This window comes from Brachyhypopomus gauderio, unplaced genomic scaffold (genome assembly GCF_052324685.1).
Source record: "Brachyhypopomus gauderio isolate BG-103 unplaced genomic scaffold, BGAUD_0.2 sc84, whole genome shotgun sequence".
Taxonomy (NCBI): Eukaryota; Metazoa; Chordata; class Actinopteri; order Gymnotiformes; family Hypopomidae; genus Brachyhypopomus; species Brachyhypopomus gauderio.
This window is the reverse complement of record NW_027506905.1, coordinates 850,866-871,242: the sequence shown is the minus strand read 5'-3', so window position 1 is coordinate 871,242 and position 20,377 is coordinate 850,866. Positions and strand designations below refer to the sequence as shown.

The 20,377-nt window shown below is 51.4% G+C and overlaps 1 protein-coding gene across 1 annotated transcript in view; it reads left to right on the top strand.

The window, feature by feature from the left end:
* Window positions 1-20,377, top strand: part of ptprsa (protein tyrosine phosphatase receptor type Sa) — a 115,708-nt gene that overhangs the window by 57,680 nt on the left and 37,651 nt on the right. The window contains 10 exon segments of the mRNA XM_076991638.1: window positions 2,592-3,044; window positions 3,251-3,378; window positions 3,380-3,836; window positions 3,977-4,107; window positions 4,318-4,458; window positions 11,196-11,514; window positions 12,865-13,058; window positions 15,118-15,235; window positions 19,262-19,629; window positions 19,631-19,865. Of these exon segments, the coding sequence (XP_076847753.1) occupies window positions 2,592-3,044; window positions 3,251-3,378; window positions 3,380-3,836; window positions 3,977-4,107; window positions 4,318-4,458; window positions 11,196-11,514; window positions 12,865-13,058; window positions 15,118-15,235; window positions 19,262-19,629; window positions 19,631-19,865 (2,544 nt within the window).

Below are 20,377 nucleotides of genomic sequence, written 5' to 3'. Positions count from 1 at the left end.
ATGTGCTGTTGGATAGAAATGAGATAATTATTTGCAAACCATAGACGGTGACCCATAGCAGAGCTTTTTGGGAAGCCCTTCTGTTTCTTTTTACATGATTAATCATCACCGCTGTATACGCACAGACTACAGCTTTAAGCAGCCATGTTGTGGGTGAGGACCCATGAAGGTCTCTTTATTGTGTTAGTTATTTATAAACACAGTCCTTTATAAAGACAGTTACTTTTAAGCAATAGTTAGAGGACTATGATGACCTGTTTGGTGCATTTGCACAAGATGCGTAAAAGTATTCAAAATCAGGCAGTATTTTCCCCTCTCCACTAGTGGTAGTTTATGTCGTCCTCGGATTTAAATCCCTTTTTTTGATGCACATGACGCACTCCGCAGTGGTTCAACTCTTACAGGCTACAGTCTCTCCAAGACGCTGGTGGAAGTTGAATCTTAGATCTCAAGCCCCTCTGTGGGGGGACGTCCCGCGGGGAGCCAGGACATTGGCTAAAGTTGGACCCGGTCTCCCCTGTCCCCTCCCCCTCCTCCCTCCCCTCCCTCTTGTCCGACGTGTCCTGTCTCCAACCCCCAAGTCGATGTCCGAGTTCGTCCGTCCGAGTCTGTCCGTCCCTACTGTCTGCTGCCTGATCCTGTGCCTCGTCTCCATCTGTTGTCTCTGTCCTTTCTGTGTCTTTGACTTTTGTTTTTTTTTTTTTTTTTTGTTAACTAGCCCTAGCACCTCAACATCCATGCTCCTCTCCTTCTTCCTCCTCCTCTCCCCTCTCTCCATCCCTCCCTCGCTCTCTCTCTCTCTCTCATTCTTCCCCTCTCCCTCTCTCTCTTTCTGATCCCCCTCACTGGAATGCATTTACCCACAGATCCCTACAGACCCATTCACATGATGCTTTCTGCCTACAGATCAGTGCTTGACATGGCGGTTCTTGGTGAAACCCCCCTACATCCTCCAGGTGGAGGCACTAATCTAGCTTCACTCCACCTTTCACTCATACACATTTGTCTTTTATAATCAAAATGAAACAATCGAGAAACGCTGCAATGAGCTCATCAAACATTTAAGATTCACGATGTGGTCAAAAAAAATTCTCTGTCCATTAGTGTGGGTGTGTGGGTGAAGATCCACCTATTGTCCTCTAGGTAGAATTCCAAATCACTCAGTGGTCAGAAAACGATGTTTTCGTATGAAAATCTCAAGGAATAACCCAGATTCAGATCAAGGAGGCAATTGAAGGGTTCCAAGAATAGCAGCTCTGGACTGGCTAAGAAAAGACCATTATCCAGACCCTGCATAGACTCCACCCCCCTCTCCACCTGTCTCCACCCCTCTCCACCTGACTCCACCCCCTCTCCACCACCTCCACAGCACCCCTCACTCACCCCGATGTTCTCGTATAGCTATGGCTAGCCCCTGTTGTGGAGATTCTGAACTTTTCCCCGTTGTACTCTAGCTTTTTTTTTTTTTTTTTTTTGTTATCGTTGTTGTCATTCCTTGAGTTCGTAAATAAATACGTCCCTTTCTCCTTATCTCCTTCCCCTGGTCGTTCAGAAGTAGATTGTAAAGGTTTCATTCCACCAGCTGACGTTATGCTGCAGCTTCCTGCTGGGACTGCAGTGTGACCAGCACAACCGTCACATTAAGTCCAGTTAGCCACAAACCGGAGAAAAAAAAAGCAACTTTGTCAGCATTGAAGTGGGTTTCCCCCTCCTCCCTTTCCCCCCTCCCCTGGCCTCTCTTTCTCTCTGTCACTCTCTTGGGCGAGATCTTCTGCTCCTTCTTTTCCTCCTTCCTCGTCCGTGTCCTCCTCTTCCTCAGTCGTCTTGTCTGGGCATGCTAGCGATCCTTCAGTTACATTCCTCTATGCATTTTATATCTCAGACTTCTCTCTCTCTCTCTCTCTAATTTGATTTCATTTTCTATTTCCTCTTTGGTTTTTCTCTCGACTTCTGCATGATGTCTGTGAATATGATAGCTGCATCTATCAATGGGACCGTGTCAGATCTTTCAAAAAAGGCTTCGTCCAGTTGATTTACCCCGAATCACAAAAATCTGATTAAGGTTTCTCATCTTTAGCTAGAGAACTGATTGGCTTCAACCTGTGCACTATGACATACATGCAGTCAGACACAGATTCACGTCTTACCAGCACATCTCTGAAGTCCAGAGCAGCTGACACTTTGGGTTTGGGATCCGTTCGTCTTCCAGGCCCGTTTTGGGGGTGGGGGGGGGTGGTGGTGTTGTGTTGGGACGGAGGTGGAGGGATCTGATGGGGAGCGGTGAGGGTGCTCCGTTAAAACACCCCCCCCCCCCCCCCCCCCCCCCGCACCTTCACACCCAGCTCACCTTTTGAACGTCACTCACGTCTCACTTCACACGGAGCTCCAGTTCCAGAAGATGAGAAACTCATAATAGATTTTTGTGTAACTTTAAATGTGCTGTGATGGGTCAAATATTAGTCGATGGAACCCCGTTGCTATGAATTTGTTGCTTTAATGTCAATCTACATTGTCGGTGAAACAGTTCTGTTAGTTTACTTACTTTATTTTTGAGTCTGAGTTTTTAGTTTCCATGAGTCTCACTTGTTTATGATTTCTTGTCCTCTCTTTAGACAACGGTTATGCTCTAAAGAAGGACTCATTTTCATCGCCCTGTCTTGTCACCTCTCTCCCTCTCTCTTTCTCTTTCTCTCTCTCTCTCTCTTTCTCTTTCTCTCTCTCTCTCTCTCTCTCTCTCTCTCTCTCTCCCCCTGCCGTTTGGCTGGCTGGTGCAGTGCGGCGTGTACCTCCACGCTTCTCCATCCTGCCCACCAGCCATGAGATCATGCCGGGGGGCAGCGTGAACATCACGTGTGTGGCGGTGGGCTCGCCCATGCCCTACGTCAAGTGGATGCTCAACTCGGAGGATCTGACGCCGGAGGACGACATGCCGGTTGGCCGTAACGTCCTGGAGCTGAACGGCGTGCGTGAGTCGGCTAACTACACCTGCGTGGCCATGAGCAGCCTGGGTATCATCGAGGCCGTGTCCCAAATCATCGTCAAGTGTAAGAGGACGCATGCTTCTCCTACGTTTTGTTCGGGTGGGGGGGGGGGGGGGGGGGGGGGGGGGGGGGGGGGGGGGGGCAAGCATTGACTCGTTTGAGTTCATTAACGGGTTTCCCCTTGTTTAGCAGTGTGGGTTTGGCTGTGTTGAGTTAAGCAGGGTGTGCTGGTTACAGCTCGTTACAGCTGTCCTCCCGTACTCCTTTAGCTCTGCCCAAGCCCCCAGGAACGCCGCTGGTTACGGAGACAACAGCAACCAGCATCACCAACATCACCTGGGATAGCGGCAACCCAGAGCCCGTCTCCCATTACATCATCCAGTACCGTGCCAAGACCCCCGGAGAGCAAGTTTGAAACCATGGACTCCATCACCACCACCCGCTACAGCATCGGTGGCCTGTCTCCCAACACCGAATACGAGATCCGTGTCTCTGCCTTCAACACCATCGGCCAGGGACCAGCCAGCGAGCCGGTGGAGGCCAGGACAGGCGAGCAGGCCCCCGCCAGCCCGCCCAGGAACATCCAGGCACGAATCATCTCGCATAGCACCATGATGGTGAGGTGGGAGGAGCCCGAGGAGCCAAACGGGCAAATCAAGGGCTACCGGGTCTACTACACCATGGAACCCTCCAAGCCAATGAGCATGTGGGATATCCACAACGTCCAGGACAGCGTGATCACCACCATTCAGAACCTGATTGCCTCGGAGACCTACACGATACGCGTGCTGGCCTTCACGTCGGTAGGGGACGGCCCGTTCTCCGACCCCATACACGTCAAGGTTCTGCAAGGAGGTTTGTATACGCAACTCGCACTCTCTCCCATCACCACTAGATGGCGCCTAGGCCGTGAGGCGGCGAAACCGTCCAGTAACGTTGCCCACACGTCCTCTCCCTGTCTGTACTCCACGCTCACACGGCCACGCCACCCACAGTGCCCGGGCAGCCGTCCAAGTTCCAGACGGGCGAGGTGACGGACACCAGCATCGAGCTGACCTGGGAGCCCGCGTTCGAGGGGATCATCCGTTACGAGCTGCGCTACCGAGAAGGCGCTCAAGGGAGCCAGGTACGCCCTCGGGGGTTTCCCACTCACTTACGCTCCCCTAAACCTGCTGCAGTGTTTTACTGTGACACTTGCAGCCGGGCCAAAGTCCTGGAGGCGAGATGCGGCACGGACCTGTTGTTCTGTCCGCCGGCGCCCTGCCGGGTGAAATCGATCCTGACCTCTTCGGCTCCGTGTGTCTAATCTGTGTCCTTGCCGTCCCCCAACCAACAGGTGACCAGGTCGTTTGGCCCGTCCACGTCCTACATGGTGGAAGGCTTGCGGGCCAACACAGAGTACCACTTCTCCCTGGCTGCGGTCTCCAAAAAAGGCCCCGGTGCTTTCACCAATGAGATCTCTCAGAAGACCTCCCAAGCCAGTATGTATTCCTTTTGCATTCTCACCGCACTGCTGTTTGCAAAAAAAGAAAAGAAAACAGACGGTGAACCGCCGGAGTTGTTTTGACCGCCGGAGCCACGAGCTCTGGCCCACGTCCCGAGCGTTGTGTGTGATCAGGAGCGATGGCCTTGTTGGGCGTGTGGTCCTCAGCAGGGACCCTGTGCCAGGCGTGTTGCTTCCCGAGACTGCAAACCTGGAGTGTGAATGTTAACAGTGTGTTTGTGTCCTGGGTGGCCATCTGAGCCTGATCTCTGTTAAGGACGTGAACTTTGTCTCTCGGCTGCCCCCTCCACAACTCGGACACTGCGAGAGATGTATCCTGACAAGGGCTTTAAAGAGAAGCCCTCTCAGGGATTTGATGCATTTCTGTGTGTGTGTGTGTGTGTGTGTGTGTGTGTGTGTGTGTGTGTGTGTGTGTGTGTGCTTTCCTGAGTATAAAATGTGTGAGCAATGTGCAAACAGCATCACCTTTGGGCCTTAAGCAAGAATTGCCACATGGTGGTGACGTAGGTTGATTCATTATGGTGGAGTAACTCTGGCTTGTGGACTGTGTTGTAATGAAATGCATGCCAACATTCCAGCTCTGCTGTTCTGCAGTGACTTTGACTGATTTCTGTTTTCTGAACATAATCACTGATGATTTCTTTCCCAGCAACCAACAGGCTCTCTTTGATGTTGTGAAAGCCTCAACGGTTCAGTTGTATGGTTTAATGGAGCCCCGCCCTCCACCCCCACCCCTCACAAGGGTGGTGACTGTTGCCACCCACTCTTCTCCACCCTTTGCTGTGGTGGAGAGCTGTTTTTTGTTTTGATTGTTTTCGCTTTGGTTTTTCTCTGCCACCGTGTGCACTTTTGATACTTGTGAATGCGAAACAACAGAATCGATGTGGGTAGATTGATCTCCTCCAACAACTGCACTTCTTTCCTTCCCGTTTTCCTGTTTCTTATTGATTTGTCAACGCCGAGGGCACACGTTTCTTTTTTTGTTTTCTCTGGCGCCCAAATTCGCCCACAACACCCTCCTGGGGGCTGCTGGGGTTCCCGCCTGCGTCTGCCCTCTCGCCGGGTGAGTCGGGAGGCCCGGGTGTCGTGGCCCACGATCGCCCGGGACCGCACAGACCCTCCGACCCAAAAACGCGAAGTGCCTCACTGACATGGCGTTTGCAAGAGGACGTGCCCCCCAGGGGTCAGGTTATCCGATGCCCCGAGACGCCTTCAGTCCACGTGCTGTCTGCCTCTGAGCGAAATTGTGTGTTGTGGGCTCATTTTCTGTAAATACGAGCGCGTGCACCGTGGTAGCTGGCGGACGTGTCGGATTGAGGCTTGTTGAAAACAAAGTTGGAAAGGCAGAAAGAGCCCTTAGAAAAAGGAGCCCAAAGCAAACCAAGACTCTGTGTGTGTGTGTGTGTGTGTGTGTGTGTGTGTGTGTGTGTGTGTGTGTGTGTGTGTGTGTGTGTGTGTGTGGAGGCACAGCAGTCCACAGCCATTACACACGTGGGCACAAGTTTGAGCGTTAGCATGCAGCACTCCTCACCCACCTGAAGGGGGCAGCCTCTCTTCCAGTTTGCCCCAGAAACGACCTCTCCTGTGTTAATCCACACCCCCATTTCTGTACATGTCTGTGGTTGATTGTCTCCTTTACCTGTGTCAGATACTCGTTTAGTTATTCATTTCTTAAAAATGATTTCAAAATACCATTATTATTGTATATACTGGATATGCTAGTTCTTAATATACCTTCATGTGTGTATTTCTGTTTCTACTCTGTTTCACTTGGTTCACAGTTTGAAATGAAACACAAGCGTTCTCCTGCATGTCTTGACGTCACATGGCTTTTCTTCCTCTCTTTCAGTGTTAGCTAAAGAGACATGGAGGGTTCACTTTGTTTTTGTGTTTCTTTCTTTCCCTCCTTTTTTTCCTTTTCTTTTTTTCTTTTACGGTTTAGTTTCAGCTTGTGTTATTGTGAAGAGACGTGTGGCTCACCGCGCACCAGAAGGCAGCTTTCAGTGAGCTCTTTCGCCCCGGGGTCGTTTGATTTCCTTTCTTTCTGTATTTGTTTGCCTTTTCGGGTCGCTCCCCTGTTCTTGATGCAGCACTAAACAGGGTCACAGAAAATCCATTAAACGAAAGGTGAGAGTGAGTATCTGTGGGGGAAGTGTGGTCCACGCCCCGGGGTTCTGGGGCCACCTCACCCCCATCCAGGGGCTTTAATGAGCCGCCTGGCAGACACGGTCCCCCTCCGCCCGTCACAAACGCCCCCCTCGAGCGCCCACCCGAAAATAGTCACTTTGAGAAAGAGGACAGTTAGGTTGCAGGGCCGATACATCAGCAAAACACCATGCCAGAACCCCAAAACAAAACATACACATACATCTGAATAAACATTGTGTTTTGGTTCCCGAGAGGTAAGTGATCGCAGTTCGGAAAAAGTCCAGTTAGGCGCTGCCTTTATCAGCGTCCCCCAACCCCCCTGCTCTGTGTCCGAGGCTCTGATCCAGCTCAGGTCTGTTCACTGCTCCAATCTCATACATTTCATTCAGTCAGGAGTGTCGGTCCTCCAAAACTGCTCCGGCCTGCTTATATTTTGATATATTTCTACCATTTCTGTCACCAGGAGCATGACCTGCCCGTACATCCATCACAGCAGTAAACTGATGGAGGCGGGTGGGGAGGGGGGGTGGGGGGGTCACGATCGCGCCATCTGCCCGCTGTCGCCCTGTGGGCACGCTGTCTCTGTCCTGCAGAGTGCGGAGTGGTACGGGCTGATCCTGTCTCCCAGAGCCTGAGAAACACAAAGCTTCCCCGGGCCCAGACTAATGGGCCAAAGAGAGGGACGGCTCACCCAGCGGGTTTACCGAGCTGCGCGGGAAGCCTCTCCCCGAATGAAAACCAACGGGTCACCACGTGGGGATGGAACAGAGAGATGAGAACCCCTCACAGTCTTCCCTCTTCTCTCTCTCTCTCTCCCTGTCTCTCTCTCTCTCTCCCTCTCTCTCTCTCTCCCTGTCTCTCTCTCTCTCTTTCTCTTTTCCCCCACTAGCTATAAATCCAATTACCTCGGTGTAGCACCAGCAGGCACTTCCATTAAACACACACGCACGCACGCACACACATACACACACACACACCACATCAGTGTACGAATGCATGCTGCACGTGTTCGCACATTTACACCGACCGTAACGAGGGGCCGGCGTCTCCCCAGACACTCGCGTGCGTTTAGACACTAATGGTTCGAGCTAAATGACCATTAGCAACGGAGCTTCTGTATGAGAGCTGCGTTCTAGCCTTGCGTCCCATCAGAGCTGAGAGGAAGGGTGGGCTTCTTCATGAACGCGAGGAATGAGACAGAATCCTGTGTTTGTTTCTTACTGAGTTACAGCTCGCTGCCCCCAGACCTTTGAGTTCAGAGTCCATTGAGTCAGGGGGGGCAATTGTTGTAGGCCAGTCTGGGCCTAGAGTCCTGCACCAGAGCCTCGGTCGACAGGCAGAGAGACCTCTCTCACCCCCACGCATCCTTCAAGTTAAAGGATTCAGAAAATCATATTAGGCTGGATTTTCCGCCACTGGCATGTACCTGAACCTTCAGTTAAAGGAGCGATTGCCTTCTCTTCCCTTGATGGGAGATGTGAAGTCACTCGTGAGGGTTAGAGAGGTAGACACTCCCGGCCTGCTCACTCTGGCCTTCTGGGAAAATGAGTCGGTGGCTGTTCAGACTGTGATGTTCAACTTTGTCATGGAGGGTCCACAGACTGAGATCCAGAGATCCAGCATCCACCCTCCAAGAAGAATCCTCCTGCAGGCACTGAGGGGGCAGCAGGCTTTGGGTTTAGGGGTGGGCAGGTGGGTAAAAATAAAAGTGACAGATAAGAATCCCATTTCATATCCATCTAATTCTTTTCACACCCACTGCCAAGAGCTGTAGTGGAAAGTCCCTCGTCATCAGAAATGGCTGCACACAGAGATTATACCTTGAAGCCAACAGGGGCCATCACTGTGTTATCACTCAGATTAAAGTAGCATGTTCTAAATCCTCATGTGTTTAGCCAAACAAGCAGTTTAGCCTTCCACTTACTGGGATTGCAGTGTGGTTTAAATCCTCAGGAACGTTTTATGAGGTCGTCCATCTGACATACATCAGGATTAATTCCTTAATTACAACATTTGATGAACACCGACATTGAGAAAGAACATCTGTAACCCAGATTCTCTGAAATGTTCTAAAATGTGTCACACACCGATTATGATGATGAAATATGGCTCTTAGTAAATGAGAGTGGTGTATCAGATATGTCACAATAAGAATAAATAATGACTAAAATTCGATTAGTAGTAATAGATTTCGATAGTAATAGATGTACTAAAGTGTGCTTCTTACGCAGTTTCTGCCCCTGCTCCCCGTCACCTCATGTCAATTACCTCATTATTACTTCATGTTAATAATCAAAATAGTCATAATAGTCATAATAATAACAACGATGAGAAGGTGAAGGAAAATGGCTGCCTTAGCAGGAGAGTGTGAAGAGCTGGACTGGAAATAGATGGAGTGGTTTTGTGCTTTCCTCCGTTGGCCTTGAGCTGATCTCTTTGGACAGCCGTGTCACCATCGCTTTTACAGGCCTGCAAAACTGAACGGTGGGCAATCGTTTCTGCCATTCGAGGAGCTTCTGAGCTCTCTCGGACGGGCAGAAAAGGGAACTGAAGGAGAAAATTGCGTGAATGTGAACAGAATAAACCTAGTTGAGAGAAACGTGTGTGGGGGGGGGGGGGCTCAGAGCAGAGCTGTTTATATAACCTACGGCCAGACGGTGGTCGGTCAGATCCTGCAGGTTGCTAGAAGGCCCAACCCTCTGGTTCTCCTGCCGTAACCTGACCCGTCCACTCTGAGGTGGGCTCTGCCCCTTCAAGCCATCCCCTGGGTGTTGTGTGTGAGGGAGTGCCCCACCAAGGTCATCCCTAAGCAGGACGCGCAAAGCCGCAGTCCACAAAAGCCCATCTTCCACAAACACTTAGGCGAAGTGTAAAGAAGCATCCAGAAAGCTCTGGAAAACTCTGAAACAAGAGTTGTTTGTCCTCATTGAACACCCTAAGATCATCAGAATGGGATTCTGTCTGTCACTCTAGGGGTGGAGGTGGGGGTGGAGATGGGTGGAGGGACTATCAAAGGATGGAGGAGGTGGCTCAGGATGCCAGTGTCTCTCTCTCTCTCTTTCTCTCTCTCTCTCAGCCGTGTGGACCCTCAGACTGGAGTAAATAGTATGGAGTGCAGTCCTGGGTCAAGCACCGGGCCAGTCCTCTCCCTCTGACCACTTCCAGCTAAACTCCAACTCTTTACGCCCAGAGCTTAAATCAGGAGTCAAATCTACCAGAAGCCAGCGTGCTTGTAGACTCAATCAGACACTAAAGCGTTTTGATTTTGATAAGAGGATCGTTCAGAGGGGGAGGGTTGACGCCCACCGGTTCAGGAAGCCCAGTCTCCCTATAGCCGGGTGCTTGTGGTAAGAAAGTCTTTTATTAAAAAATGTGTTTGAAGGAAGCCAGGTACGTATGACGTGAGAAGCCAGTGTTTTTGTTTCTGCTGTTTTTTAATGCTCCTGTTTTCAGTTCGGAGCTTGGTAGCTTCCCATGCATTGAGTTGACATTTGGACCCTAATGTTTTCTTTCCAATCATTTATTTTGCAGAGGAATTCATTTGCCTGTAATCCCTTAGCTGGTTTTCAATTAATTTGAGCTTTTTTTTGCAGAAGGTGTTCTGTTGAAATTTCTGTTCTGTTTTCCCTTGGTTTGTTTTCCGTGAAATTCCCTTATCATTTGTTTGTTGTTTGGGTTTAACACACGCCTTCACACACAGATCAGTGTCACTAAATAATAATTTTAGCATGGGCTGCTATAATGGATTACTTAAAAATTTGAAAAGGAGGGTATATGTGCATATAGACAGACAGAGAGAGGAGTGCATTCACTTCATCTAGCAAATCAGCCACAGTCACTGTGTCTCCTCAGGATCTGCTGGGCGTGTGTGGGTCTCTCCCTACGTACAGCCCTGTGGTCAGTGCTGTTCTGTGGGCCACAGGCTGCGTGAGGAGAGAACAGATCAGCATGTCACCGTCCCATTGATATAATGAGCGAGATCTCCATGAGATCTCTGAGAGAGAACTCCAAAAATCCAGAGCCAAAACAGATAGTCCGTCTCTCCTCGGGCAGGGAGCAAATCTCAGTGTGTGCCAATGGATGCAGCCTGAATCGGCTCCAGCCCCACATAAAGTCATTAGGCTGTAGTGAGATGTGTAGCGGTCCAAGCCCTTCACACACGGCCCCTTCTGCCATTCAGCACCACAAACCTCGGCTGGAGCCTCTTAGCTAGGCCACATTAGTGCCTGTTTGCTTTTATTGTTGTTTCTTTATCACCTTCATATCTCATTATTATGCATGTTGTATTCCATTCCTTTTCTGTTCACATTTGCCTTTTCAATGAGTTTATTTTTAAATTATCATTATTTACCTTCTTTATGTTAAGTACAGTCGTTGCTTGTTTTTTCAGTTCGGTTTTTCCCTTTTATCATTTTCTTTTTCTCTTTCCCATCTTTTCGTTTTTTGTTTTTCACCCCCCCCCCTTGCCCCCCCCCCTCCTCCTCCTCCCCCTCCTTGCCCCGCCCCCCCCCTCCTCCTCCTTGCCCCGCCCCTCCTGCTCTCCCTCCCCCTCCCTGCCTGAGCAGAACCCTCCGCCCCCCCCCCAGGAGATTAAGTGCTCCGCCCCCAGTTCCACCTCCCTGCTGGTAAGTTGGCTCCCCCCACCGGCGGACAGCCAGAACGGGGAGCTGGCCGGGTACATAGTGCGCTACGTGGTGGTGGGGGGCGGAGCCGAGACCAGAACCGAACCCGCCGAGGAGCTCCAGGTCCCGCCCACCTCCAGCCAGATAACTCTGCAGCGGCTGGAGAAGTGGACGTTGTACCGCGTCACCGTGGCAGCAACCACTGCCATCGGGCCCGGTCCCGAGAGCCTGCCGCTCGTGTGCCGGACCGACGAGGACGGTACGAACCCCCCATCGTCTTCACATGAAACATTCAAACGTTTATACCGTGCCTCAAACGCATGATGTATTATACCATAATTATAAAGCACTATATGGGGATTTCTGGAGCGCTTCTTTACGCCTTGGTGAAGATATGTACAGTTTCAAATCTGCTATTCCTAGTGGGTTTTTTGTGGTGTTTGAGATTACCGTTGCACCCCTGTGGTCACTGCATGCTTAGTAGTCTTGTTTCATTTATAGTAGGGGCAATAAAAGCTAATTAGTAGAGGTTGAAATGGCACTAGAAAACAGTATCAAAGGACTTGGTGAAGTACACTACAGCAGGTCAATAAGACACTTTCTCCTGCCACAGAAACATTGTGTGCAATTAGTGCTGGACTCAGAGGGGACGGCACAGCTTTACGGCCCCTTTGATTCTCCCCTTCATCCCTAGAGCCACCGCACCACAGTCAGAAGTGTCCAAACGTCTCGCTCCCACGCTCTGTGTCCCCCTGTGGCCGTGCTGTTGCCTGGCCTTCTGGGGATGAGTACCCCCCCCCCCCCCCCCCACCCCCGTGGGGAGTGTCCCTCCCGGTCCGGGCCTTCCTGGGCCACCGGCTCAGCCCGAGCTTCCTGCCAGAGCGGGGCCTCCTCTCCCCAGACTGGGCACTACTAGGATAGGATTAAAAAGGCCACGGTGTTGAGAATAAAAAAGATATGTGCATATACGCTTACGTAAATACACACACATACACACGCTCCCTTATTACCGCCTTGTTGCTAACGCTGCTGGTAGTCTTCCAGCTCCTGCTAGCATTCTGCAGTGAAGGCGGTCTGTTGGCAGCCAGACCTCACATACAGCAATTTGTCATTAGCTTTCACATCCGCAGCTGCTGGGTGTTGGGCCGGGCGCGACGGCTCGTTAGGTGGACGGGGGTGGGGGCATGGGGCGGAGTACTGAAGAGAAACCACCGTAAGAACGTAGGAAGGTGTGAGATCAAACTTTCATCCAAGCTTTTGAGTCACTGTTGCACCTGTTAGGATGGAGGTTGAAGATCCTGATTGCAGTTGTGTGTAGAATTAAGAAAACATAAAATTAAAAAGCGATATGCAAAACTAAATCTAGATCTATTTTGTCTGAGCCCCAATGCTATATATTATCGAATATATTACAAACTGCTATATTTGGGTCTTTCTTTGATGGCTTGATCCACTCGAATGATCTTAGCAGGGTCATGGATAAAACCATTCAACCAAATACCAACAGATAAAAAAATAATCATTAGCTTTTATGCCTGGTTAGCATATGCAGAGATGTTTGGATCAGATTCTCAGCACTCTTCTTTTTGTTTTGTTTTTTTACCCACAGTTCCCGGCGCACCCCCGCGGCGGGTGGAGGTGGAGGTCATCAACTCCACGGCCCTGAAGGTGATGTGGCGCTCCCTGTTGCCTGGGCGACAGCACGGTCAGATCCGCGGCTACCAGGTGCACTACGTGCGCGTGGAGAACGGCGAGGCTCGCGGTCTGCCCCTCATCAAGGACGTCATGCTGGCCGACGCCCAGGTAGGTCTGCCACGCCCACCCACCGCCTCACACCCCGTAACCTCGCATTATCTATTAGACACGAGCACAAACGTTTAACGCAGTCAAACCCAGAGTTGTATAATCCAGGTTCAGAAAGTAAAAGTCCTCACCAGGATTTTGCTGAGGCTTCCTGGATTGTGTTGATTCCACTAATTTTACCTGGATTGCACTAATCATAAAATCTAGCAAGCTTAAGCAAAATCCTGGTGAGGATTTTTACTTTCTGAACCTGGATTATACACCTCTGGTCAAACCTTTCGCAAACATTTCACAAATATATCATGGCAACCAAAGCTGATATCCAGGTGGCACCGAAGTTTACCTGTAGCACAACTGCTAGCGCAGATAGCGAAAGGTGCTAGCGTCACAGTCATAAGTGCTGGCCTCAGTGACCACACGTAGTGTCTGCAGTCCGTCATAATTTGGCTAGTTCAGTTAGCTTAGCTTCCAGCCATTGGGTGAATAAGGCTCTCATCTAGCCAGAAGAGATTGGAGCGGCTCTCCAGTTCTGATCCAGCCCACTGATGGACCTTGGTCCAGCTCCACCCTGGACACACCACTCGCCAGGCCAGTCTGTGTGGGTGGCCGCAGTAATGGGCACGTGCAGGTGAAGAGGCGGAGTTGTGCTAATGTCCCCAAAATGGTCCAGCCGAGCGAACAGAGTCCAGAAAACAGTTTTTTGCCCATGGCTTTTTGACCAGAACACAGAACACTATTCCGTTATTGCTTTTTTCCCCCTCTCCTTTTACCTCGTGACCTACTTTTAAAACACACTTGAAAATCTGCTTCTCAGCCTCTCTTCACCCTTTTTCACTCTTATTTCTTCCCCCTCTCCTTCTATCTCTCTTCCTCCTCTCTCTCTCTCTCTCTCTGCGTATATTTCGCTCTATCTTTCTGAAATTGCTTTCTCCTGCGCCCTCCTCCTTGGGTGGGGGGGGCAGTGGGAGACAGACGACACTGCTGAATATGTGAGTATGGAGCCTCCCAGTGTTTGGTGTAGCCGCCGGACGTGTGTTATTGCATCACCCCGTCCACACACACACACACACACACACACACACACACACACACACACCCCAGTTGAAGTGACTCCGGGCGCTGTTGGGTGCTCTGATCTATCGCCGAGCTCCGCTGGTCACGCACAGACAGGGTGATGCAATATCCAACACTCATCATGTCTACCCGCGCCGTGTGTGTGGTGTGCTTTGTTTTTGCAGTGCTGATGTGAAGTGTTGTGTTGTGTTATACTTTGTGTGTGTGTGTAGAAGTGTTTGTAGTGTGACTTTTAAGATCTTATCCTACTCTAGGTTCTCTACAAAGCACCAAACCATCTCTTGTAGGCTTTGTTGATTTGTTTTGTGGGTTTGTTCATTTGGTTGTGTTTGAATGCAGCTGTAAGTCTTGACATGCATGGTTGCCTGTGCTTAACTGTGGGGGGTGGCCAGCTGTGGGTGTTTGGGTGGGCTGGGGGGGGTTTGGGGGGGTCCACCCGTGAGCCTCTTTCTGCCGTCCCTGCCATCTCGTTTATTTCCCCCCTCTCCCACCACACGGTGCTCACACTCATGGATCTGGAACGCCGACGTTCCCAAGAATTAGCCCCGCCCACACGTCCTCCAGAAGCCCCCTGAGAGAGAGTGAGACAGAGAGAGAGAGACCAAGGGAGACAGAGTGGAGAAAGATGAGCAACAGAGGGAAAGCAATCGTAAGAAATAGAGAGAGAGAGGTGCGTGAGAAGAGAGATAGAGCAACGGACAGATAGGGAGAGACAGAGAGAGAGAAAGAGGAGGGAAAAGAGAAACAGACCAAGGGAGAGGGAGGCAGAGAACCAGAGAACCTGACCATTAGCTGGCATTAATAAATTGGTGTTGGTATCAGTCCTGCGTGCCATGTTGGTGCTGACAGCGAGTTCAGCCCATTAAAACATTTGATTGGTTAACGACGTCACCAACTAGGAAATGCGGTGGAAATGGCGGGCATCGGTGAGGGGGGTGACGTAGCGGCGTTGATGGAGCTTCACACCTCTGCTTGTCCCCCGCAGGAGATGGTCATCGGGGGGCTGCAGGCCGACACCACCTACTCCGTCACCGTGGCGGCCTACACCACCAAGGGCGACGGTGCACGCAGCAAACCCAAACTGGTGACCACCAGGGGAGCAGGTGAGCGTCCGCACATCCACCCGCCTAGAGACCACACACACACGGAGTGGTGGACGGCCCGGTCAGGGGTCAGGGGTCGCGGGCGCCGTGGGAAACATTCGTCAACACCTGTGAGGTTTTGTTCTGAGGGTAAATGGCCAACGGACAGAAAGGAAACCGATGTAGTGAAGATGAATGTGGTTTGGGTGGAGGGAAGGAACCGCGTTTAGCGCGCGGTTGTTTTAAACGTCTCCTCAGATTCGGCCTTTTGTCAAATTCTCAAGCCCAGAGAACAATCTGAATCAGTTCTGTAGAGCAGAAACTGCAAAGCTCAGGCACCAATCGGAGAGTGTCACTGTAGCGATACAATGAGAGGGGAGGTGTGTGTGTGTGTGTGTGTGTGTGTGTGTGTGTGTGTGTGTGTGTGTGTGTGTGTGTGTGTGTGTGTGTGTGGGACTCTGGAGATCACAGTAGCAGCCCATTTTCTGGCCGGCGAGGCTCTGAGCATCTCTGAAACGTCGAGAGTTTGACAGGTGTGCCTATCGCAGGTGACAGTGTGTGACATCTCCTCCACAGCTGTCTGTCAGTCTTTGCAGCCATCTCTCTCACACACACACACACACACACACACACACACACACACACGCATGTGTACACGTACATACACTCAGCTACAAACTCCACCTCTGAAAGAAGGAAGAACGCCTCACCCCCAGCCCTGTGTCTCCTTTTTGAGACTGTGGCGAACAAGCTTAAGTTAAATAAATCAAATAAATAAGTAAAATGGAAGAGAGGAAGCAGAAAATGGACTTAGCCCTTCTTAGGTAAAGAGCATCATGGTCTTTAGTGTGGCAGTGGGGTGTGGGCACGGCCGCCAGTCACTTTCTCAGTTCATTTCTGGAACATTCTGTTGTCAGCGCACTTAAGCTGTCTTTGATAAGACCCGAGACCCTTTCAGCTGCTGATGGAGGCACCACACCAAATGACCCCCCCCCCCCCCATACTTTGGCCTATCGGAGACAAACTCCAGAACCTTCCAGCCCCGATCCTCTGCGGAGTCGGTTTTGTGTGTGTCAAGACCACATTCCATTCAAATGGATGACAGCTGTGTGTGGAAATGAACGAGGCTACAAAAAAGTGATTTTTGTTGTTTATTTTTATTTATTTATTTAGTTCCCCCCCACTTTGCCTTGATGTATTGCTGGTCAGTTCCGACCCTGCCCCATGCGGTGTTGTGATGTTTTTGTTAGCGGAGGGCGAATTCAGCGAGAAGCCTTATCGATGTCGAGATTACAGAGCTGCATCATCGGCTTACTGGCCCTCCGTCTCCCGGCAGACGCGGCCGAATCGATCCTTCTCATGCCGCCGTCCGAGAGGGCGAGAGACATGTTTGTGATTGACTGCCTCTCCGCTACCAAGCCTCCGCCTGCCACTGGGAGACGCAGCCAATCACATCCCACCCCCGTTCACCCAACAGCCAAAAGAGACGCCATTAATATCAGCCCACTTCTGCTCGGGGCATCGCGACGGGCTTCTTGAACCACAGCCGTACATCGTTACAGCCTCACTGTTGAGAGCCCTGCCTGCATTTATTTATATATTTTGTCCTGTATTTATTTAGTTTTTTAGGGGAATCATCGATAAAGGCAAAGCAGATCAGTATAAGTAGAATGTTTTTAATCTTTCTTTCTTTGTTGCTAATAATTCCTACAAAAAAAGAGCCGAATGAGTCGGTATTTCAGTATTTTGTCGGGCACAGTCACAGAACACAATCAAACCACAGACAGACATCAACTCGAGTCGCTCTCGTGGTAATGTCTCATGATGATGTCTCATGATGATGTCTCGTGGTGATGTCTCATGATGTTGTCTCGTGGTAATGTGTCGTGATGTTGTCTCGTGGTGATGTCTCGTGGTGATGTCTCATGATGTTGTCTCGTGGTGATGTCTCATGATGTTGTCTCGTGGTGATGTCTCATGGTGATGTCTCGTGGTGATGTCTCGTGGTGTTGTCTCGTGGTGTTGTCTCGTGGTGATGTCTCATGATGATGTCTCGTGGTGATGTCTCGTGGTGATGTCTCGTTGTGATGTCTCTTTTTGGGACCGAAGTAAATGAGACGACGTGTTTTCTGAGCCAAAGACCCTTGTGTGCTTTATTGGCCCCAACGCAGACCGTGCTGGACTGAAGGACTGAAGGACAGCCCTTCTCTTGTCCAGAGGACGTGGGACATTTCTTTTTCCCCTTCCCTTCACGACCCTCCTCTGTCTCCTCTGCTGATTCGTCCTCTGGACAAGAGAAGGGCAGTTAGGAAGTTGGAAATGAGAGAGACAGCGTGAGGGAGAAGCAGAAATGAGGAGAGGAAATGAGGGTGTAATCCAATCCTGCCTCAATCAGGGCTGTGTGTCAACAGCGGCCATTAATGCCAGGTGGGATGGGAAACGTGCCTGTGGGGTGGTGCTGAGGAATTGAGGAGTCTGTGTGGGCGTACGCGCGGGGCACGCCAGCGGTGCTGATGTCATTAGCCCCGCCCTGGACCACCCCAACCCCACCCAGCCCTCAATCCATGCCAGACACCATCACCTCTCTCTCTCTCTCTCTCTCTCTCTCTCTCTCTCTCTCTCTCTCTCTCTCTCCCTCCCCCAACATTAAAAGAGGCACTCCTGTCTTTATCGCTCAGCCCGTGTGTCCCCCACTCCTGTAGTGTGGACTAGTGTGTCCCCCACTCCCATAGTGTGGACTAGTGTGTCCCCCACTCCCATAGTATGGACTAGTGTGTCCCCCACTCCCATAGTGTGGACTAGTGTGTCCCCCACTCCCATAGTATGGACTAGTGTGTCCCCCACTCCCATAGTATGGACTAGTGTGTCCCCCACTCCCATAGTGTGGACTAGTGTGTCCCCCCCACTCCCATAGTGTGGACTAGTGTGTGTCCCCCACTCCCGTAGTGTGGACTAGTGTGTCCCCCACTCCTGTAGTGTGGACTAGTGTGTCCCCCACTCCTGTAGTGTGGACTAGTGTGTCCCCCACTCCTGTAGTGTGGACTAGTGTGTCCCCCACTCCTGTAGTGTGGACTAGTGTGTCCCCCACTCCCGTAGTGTGGACTAGTGTGTGTCCCCCACTCCTGTAGTGTGGACTAGTGTGTGTCCCCCACTCCTGTAGTGTGGACTAGTGTGTGTCCCCCACTCCTGTAGTGTGGACTAGTGTGTCCCCCACTCCCGTAGTGTGGACTAGTGTGTGTCCCCCACTCCTGTAGTGTGGACTAGTGTGTGTCCCCCACTCCCGTAGTGTGGACTAGTGTGTCCCCCACTCCCGTAGTGTGGACTAGTGTGTCCCCCACTCCTGTAGTGTGGACTAGTGTGTGTCCCCCACTCCTGTAGTGTGGACTAGTGTGTCCCCCACTCCCATAGTGTGGACTAGTGTGTGTCCCCCACTCCTGTCCTGACTACCCCGTGTCCCTCATGGTGGTTTCCTCTTCTGTCCTCCTCTGTCTGTGTCACCGGTCTGAATATTCACCACGACCACGACCCGTATGAAGCGGCTGGGTCGTTGGTCAGGGGTCCAGTGTCTCCTCCTGCTGGAACACAAGCCGGCTGTGTTCACGTGTCCCTCTGTGATCCAGATAGAAGGGGTGTGCGTTAGCCTCTAGCACCTAGATCCCTACACACTAAACCCTTCACCTTAAGGGCACGAGCCCCTCAGCTTTATGATGTTCCTCATGATGACTTTTCTCCATCAGTCCGTTATGTAACCTCTGTTATTATTGTGGACGCACTGCACAACTCATTAACGCCTCTTGTGCTTCTCACTCACTTCTACTAATGATGTTTTATTCAGAGCAGCAGAGGCCAGGAAATAATACATATAATAATTATTATTACTGTTCAGTTTCATAATTGCTATTGTTGAACATTAAGATGTCATGCTGCTGCCACAGTAGATGTGAGCTTAACTGACATCAAATAATGTGTGTGTGTGTGTGTGTGTGTGTGTGTGCGTGTGTGTGTGTGCGTGTGTGTGTGTGCGTGTGTGTGTGTGCGTGTGTCCAGTGCCGGGTCCTCCCTCCCTCTCTGTCCAACAGGACTCCCACAGTTCTGTGCTGGTGCGCTGGCAGCCTCCGTCCTCCTCCGATCCGTCTGCGTTGGGTTCGGAGCTGCTGGGCTTCCGTCTGCAGTTCGGCCGTGAGGATGCGCCACCTCCGGCCACGCTGGAGTTCGGGCCGCAGGAGCGCGAGTACGGCGTGAGCGGCCTGCACCGCGGTGCCACCTACCTGTTCCGCGTCTCCGCCAAGTCTCGCGGGGGTTTCGGGCCGGAGGCGGCCCGGCAGCTGCGTGTGCCCGAGGAGGCGCCCGGCGGTTACCCGCAGCTCACACCCGCGCCCAACGCCTCCTGCTGCTCCCTCCGCCTCTCCTGGCTGCCCCCCCCTGATGGCCGAGCGCAACGGCGCCATCACGGAGTACACGCTGGCCTACCAGGAGGCGGGCGGCCCCGGCGGGCCTCTGGAGCTCCGCCTACCCGCCAACCAGCTCAGCTACACCCTCGCCAGCCTCAAGCCCAACTCCGCCTACGACGTGCAGATCCGCGCTCACACCAGCGTAGGTCCCGGGCCCTACAGCCCGCCCATCCAGTATCGCACAGTCGCCCTGGACACAGGTAGGGCTTGCTCGCCGCCCCACATCACCTCCTGGGACACACAAGAAACAAACAAACATGTCAGAACACACCCCCCCACACCTGCACCCCCCCCCCCCCCCCACACCCACCCACTGAACACACCATCTCAGACACCCACACAGGTGTTAATTTACATTCAGGTGGGATCACCCCTCCCTGCCCCAGTCCAAAGGTAACGCTGAGTCAGTAAGTTAACAGTCAGTCAGTTTTTGAAAGGGAGGAGCACCGGAATTGCAAGGTAAGTGATGATTGGTCAGACACACCTCCTGTCACCCAGCACTCACACCCACTCACTTAGCCACACCCCCTCAGGCATGGCCAGGTAGGAGGTGAAAGGATAGAATTAGTCCGTGTTTGAGTCGAATTAGTCCGTTTTTGAACAACAGGGTTTTTTGTTTTCTTTTTTTTAATGCTTTTATGTTTTTGTTTATGTATTGTGTTGTTTATGTATTGTGTTGTTTATGTATTGTGTTGTTTATGTATTGTGTTGT